Below are 18,680 nucleotides of genomic sequence, written 5' to 3' on the forward strand. Positions count from 1 at the left end.
ACAAAGAATAGATCTTAAAAACAATCTAACCTAACCTACACAGTGATGAGCCCAATCTGTGATGTCCATGGCACGATTATTCAGCCTCTATTTGGACTCAACTAGTGATGATGCGTCAAGGTCACTACTTAGGAATTTTTGGATAGCCCCAATTGTTAAATTCTTATATGGAGCTAAAATCTGCTTTCCTGGTAACAGCTTTCGTTCCCAGCTCTGCCTTCAGAAAGCAACACATCTCTTTTCTCTCTCACATGAAAAACCCTCCAAACACTTGAAAGATAGCTGCTATATGCCCTCCATAAACATGTTCTGTGGGTTAAACTTCGCAGAGATGCTGCCAAGTCAGATCTTTCCCATCCTTTATATGTGGAATTAGGTTGTTTTAAATTTAAATATTTTTCAACAAAGTTTGTCCAGTAATTACAGATATGCCTGATGTGTAGTCAAAACATATGGAATATCATAATCATAACAAATGATCACAAAAGTTGGCTTTTAATAAAATGTATAGAATGTATTTATTCAGCATCAGTACCTAAAGTTTAAAATTAAGTTTTTGCCTTCACAGTTAAATATCTTAAACTTTTATCCCTCAACCCAAGAATTTTTCAAGGGCTCTTTTCAGATACCAGAAGTTCACTGACAGTAGCTTTGAGGATGTTTCTTGTGATTCTTTTTGGCTTAGGACCCACTTTATAAACCCAAATATTATCTGAAGAATGCAGTGTGTGTCTCTGTTGTTATCCATGTCCTACACTCTGTCAGCCATGGGGGATAGGATGGGATTGAGGATGGTGGAAGTAGAGATTTATCAGATGTGGTTATAGGGAAGTCCTTGGTGATCTTTGAAAAATCCATTTAAAATTTTATTGTATTTTTATTATATATTTATTTTGAAACTGGGTCTCCGTATCTCATCTAAGCCGAAAGGACAGCAGCTACTCACAACTCCATGCCAGTGCTGACCAGTACCCAGGCTTTACCCTGTGGTCCTTTTCTCCCTAGCACTGATACAATGCTTTGTGTGGACACCAGATAGACTTTGGCCCTGCTGCAGCTCAGAACTCTCCAACTCAAGCTATCTACTAGCCTCAGTCTGCTCAGCAGCAGGGACTGTAGACATGGGCCCCATGTCTGACCTCAGGTCAGTTTGAAAAGGCTACGAGGCACTAGATTGCAATGGCTTGGGGAGTGGGTGGTAAGGAAGCAAGAGGTTAACTGATTCCCAAAGCCCTACATTTCATCTTCGTCTTTTATGTTTTATATTTCACCTGCCCTCCATCCCTGGGTCACAAAATTTCCTCAAAGCTACCCCTCAGAATCTCTAGTTGGATCGATAGCCTAATTGAACAGTTAGATGGTGCATGGATAGAGTTCTGGGTCTGGAGTCAGGAAGACAAGTTTAAATCCAGCCACAAACAGCTGCGCAACTTGGGCAAGTCACTTAATCTGTCTCAGTTTCCTCTTCTGTAAAATGGTGATATAATAGTGCCTACCTCCCAGGGTGGTTGTGAGGATCACATGAGATGAATATTAAGCACTCAGCACAGTGCAGTGCTATAGAAATATTAGCTATTTTTTTTATTATTAATCTTCAGTGCTATGTCCTACACAGGCTTTCCTGATCCCAGAGTTTGTTAGTGCTTTCTCTCTCAAACTAGCTTTTGTTTACATATCTATGTAAATATGTAAATATCTATGTAATCATATACTTCCAGAAGAATGTAAGCTCTGAGAACAGGGGTTATTTTTGTCCTTCCCGCCCTGTTCCCAGCACAAGACGTTACTTTTCGTAGATGTTTAATATTTGTCGGATGATATATCAAGTGCAGACTGCAATTTCAAGATGCTCTTACATGAAGGAAAGGAAATGAGACTCCACACTTTCGTTGCATCTAAGATTTCATTTAACTTTGGGGAGAGTTATGTCACATAGTTGCTTCACATAATGAGATTGTGGTTAACAAAAACTGCCAGATCTTTTTCTTTTTTTTCACATGATCTACTGTTAAACTAGTTCTTCCCCATTCTACAATTATGCAGTTGATTAAATATATATATGTATATATGCACACATAATACTTATGTACATACGTGTGTGTGTGTGTAGGAATAGCCTCAGAATTTCAGAGCTGTTAAGACCTCATTGGCCATGTATTCGAACCCAAATTCACAAAAGGATCAATAATAGTAACACAACCAATAGTAGTAATCCAGCCTTTGTTTGAAGTCTTCCTGTGAGGGAGAATTTACTGCCCTCTAGGTAACCCATCTTGTCATAGTTCTGATTGTTAAGATCAAGCCTAGATCCTGTACATCTCAAACAGCCTGGTCCACAGTGGGTACTCAAGCACTTGTTGATTGATTGAAGCTTAATGCTTTACAATTTGTACTCAGTGCTCCTAGTTCTTCTGGGGTCCTGCTTTAGGTCTAATCTCTTGTGAAATGAACAACCTTTAAAGTACTTAAAAACAGCCATGAGTCAGCACTATTCCCCACATTCCCCTTTTCAGCAGTCTTAACTTCTGGTTAAACATCCCTAGGTCCTTCAACCTATTCTCATTTTTGATGGACTCATGTCCCTTTACCATGCCTCTCTATCATTCTGATTTTGCTCCTCTGGAACCTCTCTATCTTGGCATTGCCCTAAAGGAAAATACCTGGAATTGAACACAGTACTCCAGATATAATCTAGCCATAGGACTATCATCTCTGTTGACTGGTTTAGCAGTTATGTTTTGGCAGTTTTTTGTTTTAAAATTTTCAATTCCCAAGGGTGTAATTCATCTGAATCAGTTACTATGTACTTAAATATGTTGGCTATTAATGCCCCATCAGTCAATTTTTGATCTGCCTTTCAATCCAAAGGTCACTCTCCCGGCCAAGAACGCTAACTGTTAAACTGCTCCACCTTTTCTGTTATCTGTTGTCGTTGATCCACCTGTTCAGAGCAGTGAGTGGTCCTATGCTTTCTTTAGCCCTTTTCCCTAAAGCTTTGAAAAACAAAAGCAAAATCCTGGTTGATGCCCTTAGCTATCCTGGCGAGCCTTGGTTAGTCCTGAGCTTTAGCATTCTAGATTTGCAGGGTCACACCTGTAAGTTTTTATATTTGTTCTCTAATGCTTGTTCTGTCTCCTACCTTCTGAACATAATTTTTTTTTTTAAATCTAGGTTGGTGAGTTCTCTGTGTACCCCTAAGAGACATTTCAGAAAATGCTTCTCATAGAAACAGGGTTTTTTTGTGTCTTCAGAATAACGTCTTTGAAGAGTTTCCCATTCTTCCTGGACTGACTTTACCTGTAGAATTTTAGCCCATGTAATACAGCCTGTACTTTCTTTGAACCTGTTCAAATCTGTTCTTCTCAAGTCTCTAATACATCTCAGACCATTCTGCCTCTGTGATGGTGTGGGCCCTTCCCTAGCATGGTTCCTATAATTTCTTCCCTTGACACCCATTCTTACCTATTGATGAGAATCACAATCAGAATGGAATTCTTTCCCACTAGTTTGGTCATATTTTAAAGGATTAATTTATCATTAAGGAAAGCCAAGAAGTTATTAGGTACCTTACTGTTGGCAGGGAAGGAGCACTAGCAAGTGTCTGGATAGCTGAATTCCCCTATTGCTATTAAACTTGCCTCTTTTTTTTTTGTATCCCCAGTTCTTAGTACAGTGTTGGACATGGTAAATAAATGTTTGACTTTTTTGTTTATGTTTCATAAATTTCTCATCGATTTCTTGTTCCTGCCCAGGTAGTCTGTAATGTTAACTCATAATAAAAATATCTTAATCTTTACCCAAATGATCTGATCTCTACAAGGCTTTCCTGCCTGGTTTCTGTATTTCCTCACAGCAGTATACTTACTTTATAAAATATACCTAACCTACCTCCCATTTTCCTGTTCTGTTTCTTTTAAATAAGGTCTAGAGACACATACTCATGTTAACATTTATACGTAATAAATTTCATCTTGTGCTTTGGCCCACCAGTTCTATCCCCATCAAGATGGTTTTTAATCTTGATTCTGTCATCTAAGATATTAACTATTGCCCTTTCATTTTGAGTGACAGGCCTATTATAGGATCTCCAGGAACATACATATATTAATGGGAAGGAAGAAGCTTGTTAGTCTGTTTGAGTTCCATAGAAATTTAAATACTTGAACTTTAGATTTTAAATATGGATCCAAACAATCTTTGGGTTCAATTTAACAAGTATCTTTTGAAGGTCTACTTCAAGAAGCTTATAGTCTCTTTGGGGAGATAACACACATGAAATAAATAATACAAAATGGCATACGACCAAGTGATATAGGCAGAGGAAGAAAGAAGACAGCAATATGAGTTGGAATAGTAAGAGAAGATGAAAAAAGTAAGATATGTTGGGCCTTGAATATTAATCAATAGACAATAAATTAAATCAAACATTGAATATTTAGTCAATAAATGTCCTAGCCAGCATAGGCTAGGACATTAGTCAGGCACTGTGCTAAGTGCTGGGGATACAGAAAGAGAAAAAAACAGCAATCCCTACCCTCAAGGACTTTAGGAGACAACATGCAAAGAAATATATGCAAAGCAAGCTACATACAGGATGAATAGAAAATAATTAAAGAGAGAAGGGTAGGTAGACAAGGAAAAGGCAAACTAGGCTAAAAAGGTTTGATAAGCAAAACCGTAGAAGTGAAATGAAGTTGGTGTGTTTGGGGACAATGAAGGGGTTCAAATGGGTAGCGTGAGGAGTTATTCTAGAATGGGCCAGAGTATGCAACCCTTCTCTGCTAATTCTAGTTCTTTTGTTCTACTCAGGGCTTTCTCCACTACACTGGTTAGAAAGGTGTATACATGACAAGAAATTCTTTAGTATGACAAATGCTTTCACCTCTTTTTGTTTTTTGCATAGACTCCAGAAGCTGAGGAAGTGGCAAGTTTGAACAGGTCCAGTAGTCATGAATCATGCTATGTATATAACATGATGTAACTGCCATCCCTTCTTCCATCTCCATTTCCTGCTTTTCCTCCTCACTGAATTTACCTTTATTCTTCTTTATTCATTTTTTTTCTTTTTGCTTCCTCTTCCCTTTATTTTTCTCAAGTTTCCTAACTTTCCTACTTTGGGTCGCATTTCTTTCCCTCGATTAAATTCTTAAAATATCCAACTCACGTAGTCTGTCACGAAGCACACTGGGAGCTTGGATAAGTTATAAGTTAATTTAGATGGTCCTACAAAATCTCCTCCTCTTTACTATTAGTAGTTCTACTGCACTTTGTGGTTTTTTAGTTTTGTTTTACCTAATTCCTCCCCTCCCCCTTCCCCACTCTAGGTAAAGATGAAGATGGGAATGAACTCTACTGCTAGAAGGGTGACGATTTTGCCTAAGGATAGGGAGAGTCGGAAAAATCCTGAGAAAATTGCAACTACATCTGTAGGCGTGTTTCCAGTAAAAGGTAGTTTAAAATCAGTTTTGAAATCTGGATTTCTATATGTTGCAACATGCTTTATATTATATACAGCGAAAAAAGACTAAATCTGGTTTATAGCATTTTCTGCTCATTAGTACAGCAGATAAAAGGAGAGTGTGGATTCAACTATCTCTTTGACCCTGCTGATTGGATAAATCAAAACACAAAACCTCTAACCTTAAAAGATGGGATAAGGGATATACTGTCAGTCTATAAAGTCCTCACCAGATGGACGAAGAAATCGATCACTTCTGGTTCTCAGAACGACAAAGGAAGTTGTCATGGGAGGGTTTTGGAATTGGACCGATAAATGATCAATTATGGTTAAAGGATCAAAGCGGGGTATTCTTGATCTCCTTTGGACAGAATGCCACATTTTCTGACTTGTGGATGGATAGGCATCCTACCCTGCACCTTAAACAGTACTTTAAAACACAAGTCATCGGGAGCCTGGATGTAAAGGACACGCAACGTAAGCAGTCATTTCCAAGATGTTCCTCATCTGCGCGTCCTCCCCAGTGAGCCCGTCTAAGGGGTGGGAGGAAGCGCGGTCTGGGAGCCGGCTAGGAAGCGGCCCAGGGCCCAGGCCCACGGCTCCGCGGCTGGAGGAGCTCGGAGGTAACACCGCAGCCTGCACACCACGACTCCTGGGAAGGGCCCTGGGGGGCCGCCAGAGAGGCGGGAAGGGATGCTAAGGTATGGGGGCGCCTCCGGAGTGACCCTACACGACAGGTAAGGTAGCTTTGAGGAGCCGCGGGGCGATAACGGAAGCGAAAAGGCGGCGGGGCGACTGGCCTGCTTTTTAATCCCGGAGACCCGCCCCCTGGTGACGCCCACTCGCTCAACTTCTTCCGCCTGCCCTCCGTGATTGGCCGCAGCTGCGCTACGGGTGAGCCGCAGAAGAGAAATCCCTCCCGTGGATTGGCTGCGTGGAGTTTACTCAGCGTTCTGTCTGGCGAGGGCCGGCCCCTTGGAGGGGAGGCCTCCTCCTATTGGCTCCTGACCGTTTCCTTGGGGACGTGGCGCCGCGGCCGGCCCGGGCCCTCCTTCCGGCCAAGAGTCTGAAAGAAGCTGCTGGGTCGGGGCTGCGAGACAGCTCAGACCCAGAGTCGGCATTTGGGGCCGCCGCGCGGGGACTCCCGGGGGCGTGTGGCGGCCTGTGGGAGAGCGAGCCCCGGCGCCGGCGGGGAAGGGTCGCGAGCGGGCCCGGGAGGTGCCGAAACAGCTGCCCCGAGGAGCGGGGCGTAGGGTCTGTCGGAGCCGGGCCGGGCCGGCGGCGCTCTGCGGCCCAGGCCCCTTCCAGGCTGGCGCAAACGGAGATGCCCGGGGCGAGGAAGCCTCCTGGTCAGGGGAAAAAGAAAAGGAGGTGACAGGGGCTGAGCCCCCGCCCCGCCCCGAGGGAGCCCATGGCCAGGTGTGTGCGTGTCGTGTGTGTGAGGCTGTGTGTGCCATCGCCTCGGACCTCCCCCAAACCCCGCCCTGCTCCGGGAAGCCCACGCTCCTTAGCCTGGCGTTCCAAGCCCCCGTCAGGGTCAGCCCCCGCCGTTAGCCCGGGTACGGAGCCCTCTGGACTGGCCTCCAGCCAGGCTGCGCCTGTCATTAGCTGTAGCGCCTGCCCATCCCCAGGTCCTTGCTTGTCCCACGGAGATCGGTCATGCCCACGCCTGCCCAGTGCCAGCTCCCTCCGTGGGTCCCCAGGCTTCCCCAAGCTCAGTGATTCCCCCCCCTCCCCCCGGGGCCCTCTGAGAGCTCTTGCTGGTCACTTCCCCGCAACCTTATAGCGCCCTTTTATGTTACCTGTTTAATCTCTTCTGTTAAAACATGATCTCCTTTCTTGATGCTTGAACTAGGTGCTGTTTAAATTGCTGAATGTGAAAAATCCACTATTTGGACAAATCTGTGTGCCTACTGCTTAGATTGAAAGTTTAGGGAGTAAGTAGCCAGGCAGTCTAGGGCTCTGCAAGTCCCTTATGTCCTGTTTGTTACTCAGTTATGCCAGAATGTTGTATCATGTGCCAGGAGATTCCAGATCATATAATATCTTTTTTGGCCTGTAGCCCAATTAGTATTGTATGGTGCCTGGTGAAGAAACCCCCTTTACCAAATGCAGATAGGCACTTACTCTTGGTAATTTTTGTTTTAGAGTTGCCTGGGGTCCTCAAGTGGTTAAGTGACACCCACGGTCTCACAGACAATATATGTCCTAGGTGTTCCTTGAAACCAAGTCTTTCTGACCTTCCAGGCTGACCCTCTCCACTGTGGTACACTGCCTCTCCCGTTCTTATGGACAGGAAAATTGTAATTGCATTGTGATTCTCTGCCCTGTAAAGTAGATAGATATAATATTTCAACATTTGGTGTTAACTAGAGCTTTGTAAACCTTAAAATATTATGTAAATGTTGTCTTCGTCACCATAATTATTATCATGACACTGAATTCTGTCGGGAAAAATTGTCATTAGGATCCTCAGTCCTATTCTGTTGAATATGACAGAAAGTGAATCTTAGAGTGAAGAACCTTTTTCAAGACTTTGGGGGTGGGGGAGAGAGGAGACTTCGTTGCTTTTCTAACAACTCGGTAGAAATATTTAATTGCTGTGACTCTACAATTTCATTTTTTGAGGTTGTCTAGGGAGGTTAATGATCTTCTATTTAATATTACAGTTTTGATTTCTTAATTCTTAAATTCCATTACATTCAAAGTGTACTGGGTGGTCCATGCAAGCTTTGCAGTGCCAATACAGTACATTTAGATCCTGTTAGATGTCTGCTTTTTGATCTCATAGCAAGAACTTTGATCATACTGTAGTGTGTTAGCATTTTCCATTGTCATCAGTGAATTACAAGATTTTTTTTTTTTTGCTTCATTAATGGTTTATTTTATTTTAGGATTAGTTTTTCATATCTCTGCCCGGCCTCCTGGTCTTTTACTGTGCCTACAGTGAGTCCATTTGCACGTCAGCGGGTAGCCTTTCTGGGACTTTTCCTCATATCCTGTCTCCTTCTACTTATGGTTGTAGTGGACTTTCGACACTGGGGCTCTACCTCACCTCAAGATAGACAGTATGAAAGGTGAGTCAACTTCAGTATATCAATGTAAGCTTTGTCACTGAGGGCAATATTTTAAGAGCAAATGGCTTAATAAGCCATTTAACTTGTTATGCCCTTTGGCCTTTTCTAGGGATGCTTTAAAAAAAAAAATAAAATTTTATGTAATTTATCACACAAATGTTAAAACCCATTTTTTCAAGGTAGGGGTGGAGGCTCAAAAGTTCATGCCATTTTATCCCCATGGAAAAAGGTCAGGAAAAACCATAATTAACTTTTTTCTTTTTACAAAGAGAGCATTCTTTTATTGTTTGCTCCAATTTTATTATATATGGCCTTGAAAGTATAGCCAGGTAGTATAGTGAGTGGATAGAATTCTGGATTTTGAAATCAGAAAGGCCTGAGTTTGAGTCCTTCCTCAGATGGTGTTCTAGGTGTGTGATGCTAAGTATGTCAGTCTCAGCCTTAGTTTACTGACTCACAAAACGGAAATAATAATGGATTGCTAAATGCTTTACAACCTTGAAGTATTATATATTTTATAGCAGTGACTCATTTGAATATGTTTTATGGTTTCTAATGTAGCTAGCAGTAAAATTAAAGTATTTTTTGGCACGTTTAGATGTTCTAGTCATCTTCAAAACACCTTTTTTCAGTCAAGGAACACTTCTGAGGGAATTTTGTTTAAATAACTGAGCTGTATATTTCTTTGTTAAATTATTTGAATCTTGCACAAATGCCTTTTTTATTCACCAAAATAAAAGAAAATATATTTTAACCTTATTTTTTATTGATACTATCTTTTGTTTTTATAATCTTTTTATTTTAAATATATATATTTTGTATATATACATATATTTTATATATACACGTATATATAAAATATATGTATATATCTCCCTTTCCCCTAACCAGTGAGCCATCCTTTGTTACAAGGATTTTTTAAAAAAGAGACAAAAAGCAGTTCAGCAAACCAGCACATCAACCATATCTGACAGTATATGCAGTATTCCACATCCATCGCCCCCTACTTTTGAACTTTTCTTACTTTTTCTTCAGGACCAAGCTTGTTCATTATAATTTTAAAAAAAGTTCCATTCTCGTTTTTTATTGTGTACTACTTCTGAGAGTGATACAGACCAATTTCTAAGACAGAAGCAGGATATTTGGGTTCTAGTCCTTGCCTCTATTATTTTTAACTTGATTTTTTACTATGGTCAGGTTACTTAAACTCTTTGGCCTCAATTTTCTTATCTGTAAAAATGAAGGTTCACCTTAATCCAATGTTAAGTTTTTAAACTGTAACCTCTTACGATTCTATGAAATATCCTCAAGTATTACCTCTTATACAACCAGCTCTCACAAGAGGTTTTTCCTATTAACAGTTCCTCACTTGCCCTAAAATCAGTAGAGGCTACTCTTTGAAACATCTCTTAACATTTCTGAAATATTGTACTTAATTTTCTCTTTCTGAAGCCTTATCTCCATGAATTTATCTTCAGCCTTCTTGTTTATCTTCTTGTAATATTGAACTTTGAAGGGAAGGGCTTGATTTTTTGACAGGATGATCATCCAATCTGATTTGTCTTATCTTGGCATGTTTATTCACATTGTCATGGAAAGCTTATATTCAGAGTTTAAGAATCACTTTAATACTTAAACCATAATTAATCCATTTATCTCAGATTCCCATTGGATTGATTAATTTTATTTAATTTTGCTGTTATCTGTGATGGTTTACAGAGGACTCATAATTTTGGACCCCTACTAAAATTATAGAATTATAGAATATTAGAACTGAAAGTGACATTAGAAATTGTCTTGTCCAAACCCTTTGCTTTATAGAGGAGGCAACAGATATGAAAAAGTAAAGAGTTCTGCCCAAAGTCATACATCTAGTTTGTGGCAAAGGAACTGAAATCCATGTTTTCTGGCTCTCTTTCTACCCAGGCTAATGAGATTTCTTGTCTTAGTCTGTAGCCTACTGAGAATTCAAAAATTTTATTTAAAAAAAATTAAACACATACTCTCAAACATCTTTTATTTGGTGGTTACTTATTGGGCATCCTCACTTTTCTCACAATTTGGAAAGACAGTTTGGAGTATTAAAAAGAACATCCAACTTAGATATGAGAATGCTTGAATGCTCGAATCCTGTCAATGATGCGCTTACTGTGTGACCAGGAGCAAGTCACATAACTTCTGTAAAATGAAGATAATTTGTATTACATATCTGGTGGGTTTGCTGTTAAAGTGCTTTTAAGTTATGTAAAGACAAAAGATACCCCCCCCCAAAAGTATTATTTTTTATAAAAGAAAATTTATTTGTAAACCTTAAAGTATCATATGACTATGAATTTTTATTATCTATCATCAATAATAATCATGAGCATTCCTTCCACAAAAATCCTACTGTAGTGCTTCATTGTGGTATGAAGGTGACTCAATTTTAACAGCTATGCCAGCAGAGTGAACGGTCTCACAGGTCCTACCAAGCTAGAAAAGCTTGGTGGGAGACCAGTGCTGACTGTTTGAGGTCCAGCCTCGATAAATGTGGGGATACTTATCACCAGTTAGGGTGCCCACAGCACATTTTTCTTTTTTTATTATTAAAAATGAAAATTTCTAATGTACCCTTCCCAATACCCTCATTTTTTTTCCCTAGAGTAGGAAAACTTCTGTCTACTTTTAAGTGCTGCTTTGTTTTATTTTGAGGCTACTGGTCCTTTAGCTAAACAGAGAAATCCTTTTGTTAAGCATTTGCTATGTGGTAAACTTTGCTAAATCCTAGGAGTACAAGTATAATCAAGCAAAATAGTCACTGTCTTTAAGGATCGAGGAGGACTCGTTTGGGAGGGACTTGGTGGGGGGAGGTGAGAAGCCTGGAGAATAAGTCCAGGTGTGAGTGTGAATTGGAAGATGTTAATGTTTGGCTAAGTAAGTAGTGGGAGCAGAAGCTAGTACCATGGATTCCCTTCTTTAGAATGCAGCAGGGAAAGAAGTATGGCTTTGACTAAAAAACAATTGAATTTCAAGAATGAAATGGAAATGAGAGATTCTTGTGAGCCTTTGGCCCCACCATTACAGCAGCCACCCATGCTTCAAATTGTAGGTGCTCTTTGATGCCTTCTCCCTCATCTTTCACACATAATGAGCTGAGAGGTTCTTTTGATTCTACTTCTTTGGTGTCTTATAGCCACCCTCTCCTTTTACATTCTGCGGTAGCACTCTAAGTCTTAATGACCTTAACTAGACTGTGGCAATAGTTTTTAAAGTAATCTCCCTACCTCCAGTTTCTTTCCCTGATCCAGTTTTGTCCAGATGTTATCTAACTAAGATATACTCCAGTGAGACTGCTTCAGTGGCTTCCATCTACCCTAGTCAAGAGAGTCTCAGTTCCTTAACTTGTGTCCAGAGCAATAGCCTACCTTTGCAGTCCTTACTCAAAACCAAACTGGACATTCATTGTGTCATGAACATACCCTGTCTTTTCACACCTCCTTTTGTTCCCCACTTTTGAAGTGCCCCCCATTTCTCTTTTGTTCTCAGAATCCCATCTATCCTCTTTCATAAAGCCTTCTTTGATTCCCCCAGTTAGGAAAGACTTTTACTTCCTTGAATCTCATAGAATTTGTTTATTCTATTATGAACTTAATATATTCTATTTTGCACTATAGTTATTTGTATATCAGTCATTTGTCACCCTTCCACAGTGTAAGGTCCTTGAGGACAGGAACTGGTGTCTTATTGGTCTTTGTATTGCCCTCAAACAACTTTAGATTTCTTTTAATGCTTTATACTTTTTAGGTACTTAGCATCTTAATATTTAGTACGTTAATATCAGCTATGATTTGTAAACTTTTATTGAATTGAAAACCCAGGGACCCTAAGCTATAAGGAACTTCTGGTGGGCAGAAAAGGAATCTACCTTATTCCCTAGTAGCTAACTGAATTTCTCCTGTTAGCAATAAAGACGTTTTTCTCAGACGATAATCTAAGTCTTATGGGAGGTAACCTCTGATCTTCAAAGGCGCTTTTCTGGGTCCCTGTTAAAGTTCTGAGTCATATAGAATCAGTGAAGATGAGAGTTAAAAGGGACCCTAGAGATCACCTGGTGCAGGCTTCTTGTTTGAGACAAAGTGATTGACCTGTGATCACATGATCAAGTGGGATCACCTAGACTTGAAGCCAGGTGTTCTGAATCCCAACTCCTGAGTTCTTTCCATTTTACCGCAGCTTTGTTTTCATCTATTTATTTACTTACATGTATAAAGCACTTCATGTAAATTATTTCATTTGATCTCTATTGCAGCTCCGTGAAATAGATGGTCCTGTACGATAGTCACTTTGCCATAATAGATTCAGAAAAACCTAGGTTCAGATGCTGTTTCTGATGCTTTCTTGCTTTGCAGTCATGGACAAGTCCCTGAGCTTCTGTTTCCTCCTCTCTAAATTGGGAATGAGAATGTCCGACCTCATAGGGTTGTTTTGAGACTCAAGTGAGGCAGTCTCTTCGAATGCTTTGTAAATGCTAAAGCACAACATAAATGACAGCTTTTATTTGGTTGCTTTCTCCGTTAGGCAAATGAAGAAACTGAGTCTTAGAGAGGTTAAGTGACCACCTTGCCAAGGTTAGACAGTAAATGGACACCATACTTTGAGTTATGATGTGAATAGCTGTAGGTATGCAGAAGCTGAGCTCTTCTCCATACCCAGAGCTATTCACATTTCAGACTGACCAAGGGGAAAACAGGAAGGAGCTGGTTGCCACTTTAATTGAGTTTTATACTATCATTGATTTCTGTTTGAGCCCCCACAGGGGATATAATTGGTGTTGATTTTGTATATTGGGTAATGGCTTAGTTTAATCCTGTTATGTTTTGGGGATAATGGCACTAAAAAGCCATTGTCCTCCAATTCCGTGTATACTGATGTATGAGTGGGCAACTTTTCATTGACTCAGCTGAATAGAGAGAAATTGTGCTTTTCAAACAGCAGCGATCAATGTCTTTTAAGGAAAGTCCAAGACTGCTTCTCTTTGGGGACTTGAGGAATCCTAAAGCTTTGGTATATTTTCCCTTTTAGATTCTCATTTCTCTTTGGAAATTGGCTTAATGCAATATCAGCAAAAGTGTTTAGTGCTGATAATTAGTACTGATACCTTCATCACAGAACCATGAATGATAAAGTCTATTCTGTGCTTGGAAAGCTGCACAAAAAGGAGAAGGCAGAGTAGAGCTTCTGGTTAGTTAAGTATAAAGAGGCCTAGCTACATTGTAGAGATTCAAGGATCAAAGAAGCAGTTTCTACTACAGTGATTTTTTAGTATTCTATGGATGCTTATTTGTGTGTAATTCAGGAAGTCAGAATTTAGACAGTTCAGTCAAATGATGACTGATGTTGAGTAGTTCTTGGGTATGAGTATCAGTGAAAGAGTTTATGTTTTATTTCCTTGCATTCCAGCTATTTTTCAGATTTTTACCTGGAGTACAATTAGAAGAATAGGGAAAGAATGGTAAGCAAGGCTCACATCAAGTGGGAACATTCGGTTGCTTGTTTAGCTAGGATCTATCAAAGATAACCCGAAACTAGTAAAATAAGTTAAGGAAACTTGCCTTGAATGAGTCAGAGAGACTTTGTATAGACTTAAGCCATCACCAGACCTGGACCCTTTCCAGTAGACAGTGTGGTCAGATCTCTCAGGCAGGAATATTTGTCTTAGGATGCCTATTATGAATAGAATGCTCTTCTAAGTAAGAATTGGGGGAATATGAAAGTTATTTCATTTAAGGTGTGGACGGTCCTCCTGGAGTTTGTTACAATTTAATGTTGGAGGCAGGTAAGTACTGAAAAAAAACCAAAGATAGCATTTGGAACTATAAACCAGCAAAAGAAGGCGGTTGTTGTGGAGTGAAAAAAGTTGAAAGACCAGCTTTCAAATCCCAGTGGAGTTTTTTTTTAAATTTAATTTATTTATTTTTAGTTTTCAACATTCACTTCTATGAGTTTTACATTTTCTTCCACTCCCCTCCCCAAGACGGCATGCAGTCTGACATAGGCTCTACATATGTGTTCTTATTAAACATATTTTCACATTAGTCATGTTGTATAGAAGAATTAGAATGAATGGGAGGAACTGTGAGAAAGAAAAAAACAAAACAAAAGAAAATAGTCTGCTTCACTCTGCATTCAGACTCCACAGTTCTTTCTTTGGATGTGGATGGCATTTTTCATCATATGCCATTTGGAATTGTTTTAGAACCTTGCATTGCTGAGAAGAGCTAAGTCTATCAAAGTCAGTCATTGCATCAACTGTGACTGTTACAGTGTACAATGTTCTCCTGGTTCTGCTCACTTTACTCAGCATCAGTTCATATAAGTCTTTCCAGGTTTTTCTGAAGATCGCCTGTTCATCATTTCTTATTAGTACAATAGTATTCCGTTACATTCATATACCACAATTGTTCAGGCATTCCCTAATTGATGGACATCCCCTCAATTTTTAGTTTTTGGCCACCACAAAAAGAGCCAAATATTTTTGTACATGTGGGTCCTTTTCCTATTTTATGGTCCCTTTGGGATACAGCCCTAGAAACAGTATTGCTAGGTCAAAGGGTGTGCACATTTTTATAGCCCTTTGGGCATTGTTCCAGATTGCTCTCCAGAATGGTTACATGAGCTCACAGCTCCCCCAGTGTAGTTTTTTAAGATGCATATGGAACCTGCGCAACTTTACTAACTTCATGGAACCTCAGGTTTCTCATATATATAAAAAAAAGAGTTTGGAATAAATGACCCTAAGGTTCCTTTCAGTTCTAAATCCTTTGGTGCTTGGAGAAGGTTGCTTAAAGGAGCAATGGAACCTGATGTTTAAAGAAATGGTTTTATTTGTGTATATAAATAGGGTAGATTGAACAGGGGGAGAGATAAAGCAGGTTCTTAATCTGAGATCTGTGAACTTATTTTCTAAAATACATTAACTACTCTATTTAATGTACTTAGTTACCTTTGTAATCCTCTGTATTTCCATCTACTACATTTAAATACATTATTCTTAGAAGGAGTCCTTAGGCTTCACCAGACCATGGCCAGAGCGTCTGTGTCCCAAAAAAGGTGAACAATTCCTTGGAAGTTGTTGCACTAATGCAGGTGGAAGAAGGTGGGAAGGGAAAAGGAGGTGGGTAGTGTGGTTGCTTCCATTATCATAGCATGAAAGAGAGAGGAGACAGTGTGGTCTGAGAAGAGTTGGGGTAGTGGCAGGATTGTGGAGAAGGGGATGGGCTCCCCAGTTCAGGGGATTATCCAGAGGACAAATTCAGAGAGATCAGTGAAAGTAATGGCTCCTGAGGATCATTGTCAAGTGGTAGAAGACCTAAAATGGGGACTTTGATAGGGACTGACCACTTTAGCCCTAGAGACAAAAGCACTCCTTTTCTTTTTGCTGGATGGTTGCTTAAGGTCAATGAAGTGAGTGCAAAACTTGTGTAACTGGGCCCCAAAGTCCTTCTCAGATTTGTCCCACCTGTGAGCTCTCTGGAGCCTATTGGTGGACTTGAGCTTAGAGATTGGACAAAAAGGAAATGGAGTCCTGAGGGCCATGAAGAACATCAGATTTTTCAGTGCCAGCGGATTTTTGTCACCTGCCTCATTCCCATGAACTCTATTTCAGATTAATGGATACTACAAAATAATTTCCTCTGTCTTTTTTCCCACTTTTTCTTTAATATATTCTAAATTACTTGGAACATGCATGTATGTCTTCTTTAAAAATGTGTTTTTTGTAGTAAAATAGGAAGGCTCACTTCATTTCTGTTTCTGCTTGGCCATTTTGATTTTGGGATTGTATACATACACACTTATATTTTTGTTTTGTTTTTAGTTAATAGTAATTTGGGGAGGAAAGTTTGCTTTCCTTTCTGTGATGATGAACTCTTCTGTCTGAGACTTGAGTTATCTGAAACAAAACAAGAGGCCCAGGCTAAGTTATTCTGAAGTCCCCAGCTGTCATTCACTGAACTTTATTAAGTGCTTACTGAGTACCAGGGACAAAGAGTGGGAAAAGATAGCCCCCGCCCTCAAGGAGCGTATAATCTAATGGGGAAAGAAAACCCATAGCAAGAAGCTGAAAAGGAAGGTGAGGAGTGGGGCCGAGTGGACAGTAAGAATGTGTTCTAGTGTTATAGCATTTGCCATCATAGGATTGTATGATCTCGAGCAAATATACACAGAATTTGCTTCTTGTGGATATTCTAATCATCACACATTTATTAAGCACCTCCTGTGTATCAGTTACCCTTAGAGTTGCTGGGCATACACAGACAAAAAAATGAGTCTGCTGTCAAGGATCTTGATTTTCTATTGGGGCAACAACATATACAAATAAAAGTAAATTCAAAGGATACACAGTGTCAATAAAAGTAATTTCAGAGTTTCAGGGACTAGAAAGTGGGAGATCAGAAGCCTGATGTAGCTCTTGAACTGAGTTCTGATGAGAGCTAGGAATTCTGGGAGTGTAGGGGAGGAATGAATGCATTCCACAAATGGGAACTCTGTGCAGAGAAGCCCTGAGGTGGAAATGGACTATGGGATTTTGTACAAGAAACGTCAAGTGAGCCAGTTTGACTGGAACACAGAATGTGTCATTGGAAATAATGTGTAATATATCTGGAAAGGTAGGTAGGCCAATTTGTGAAGGTCTTTCAAAGCAAATAGGTTTGTATTGTACAATGGAACTGCCACGAAGAGATATCGGAAAGGCAGAGCTGCCAGCTGGCAGCTGATTGGATGTGAGACGTGAGGACGTGGGAAGAATCACAGATGTCTGGGATTCATGATCGTTTTTGCCAGTACTTCATTACATTCTTGTATCACAGTTTTTTCTGTCGTTCCTCATCTGGTGCAATGAATAACTCAGAGCCCAGGGGTTCAAGTAAACAGTCCTTTTACTAGAAACATATTCTGCTATCTGGGATAAATGCAATTTAGGAAGTTAAAACCCAATAAAAGTCATCATCAAGGAGACCCCAGCATCTCAGGAACTATCTGCCAATGTCCGTAGAAGTGCTTTTGCCCTCTTCTGACTCAAAGGGTCTAATGGTGGATTGCAGATTAGTCTGCCTGGGATCAAAGTTAACCCCACCTGTACCACTTGCTTCCAGTTGCATCAGTTGGTATTGTGGGAGTGTTGGGGTTAACCCTTGCCTCCCTAGTTCCATTAGTATCTCGTCCCACAGCAAACCATTACCCAATTGATTGATACTTACTTTGTTTCCATTTCTGTGCTACAGTAACAGAAGGTCACAGTTTCTTATACTTGTCTTGTTCTTTATAAATTGAAACATTTGCATTCATTGATGATTAAGGTCAAAAAGGAAATTAAATTAATGAAAGAAAGGAAAAAGAAAGCAAGTATGATTCTGAGGTTGCAAACTTGGATGACTAGGATAGTGCTGACCTCCACAGAAATTGGGAAGTTAGGAAGATGGTGGATATTTGGGAGTAAATGCTTCAATATTATAATGATTGATATTTCAACATTCATTAAAGATGATGGTAAATGATTTTGGGACATGAGACTTTTTTATATTAAGTCTATATAGCTTAATCTTGTTTATATATATATAGTATTTCTTTCCAGGAATTTATGGGAAATGTCACTATCCAAGTAGGGAAAAGGCAGGTGTTTTATCCATTGTGCCGTGATACCTAGCAACTTGTTTAAAGGCAGAAACAAAAGGCCATGGTAGAGTGGAAACAATAATTTCATCCTGCATATCACCTACCTGTAATGCTGGCTCACAGCTTAGTAACAATGAGCAGTTAAGGAAATCATTCTCATTTTATTTGGCTGTCACTTTTGATGTCTACTCCGAGGTTTGCAAAAGGATTAATAAATTACTAAGACGTGGCTTTATAAGAAAATGCTAGATTTTTCCAGACAACCATCCATCTATAATTAGTAGAGAAGAGGCAGATACATTAATATGAAAAACTCTTTATCTTTCCACTGAGCCAGCTCTTTCAACATGTGAGCTACATGGTGAGGGCTCCCAGATTGTGATAATGAAACCTTTGGATAAGAATTAGCAGTGGTTAGAGTTTTTTGATTCAGATTCTAAGAAAACCAAAATATTGATGGTATTACCTCAGAGTGATGATGATCATGTAGT

The 18,680-nt window shown here is 39.8% G+C and overlaps 1 protein-coding gene across 1 annotated transcript in view; it reads left to right on the plus strand.

Moving 5' to 3' along the window:
- The first annotated feature begins 6,527 nt into the window (after nt 1-6,527).
- ENTPD7 (ectonucleoside triphosphate diphosphohydrolase 7) overlaps nt 6,528-18,680 on the plus strand; it is a 32,800-nt gene continuing 20,647 nt past the window's right edge. The window contains exons 1-2 of the mRNA XM_072627099.1: nt 6,528-6,877; nt 8,353-8,535. Of these exons, the coding sequence (XP_072483200.1) occupies nt 6,870-6,877; nt 8,353-8,535 (191 nt within the window). The 5' untranslated portion in view covers nt 6,528-6,869. The remainder of the gene's footprint in view (nt 6,878-8,352; nt 8,536-18,680) is intronic.

The sequence above is a fragment of the Notamacropus eugenii genome, chromosome 1 (genome assembly GCF_028372415.1).
Source record: "Notamacropus eugenii isolate mMacEug1 chromosome 1, mMacEug1.pri_v2, whole genome shotgun sequence".
NCBI classification, from domain to species: domain Eukaryota; kingdom Metazoa; phylum Chordata; class Mammalia; order Diprotodontia; family Macropodidae; genus Notamacropus; species Notamacropus eugenii.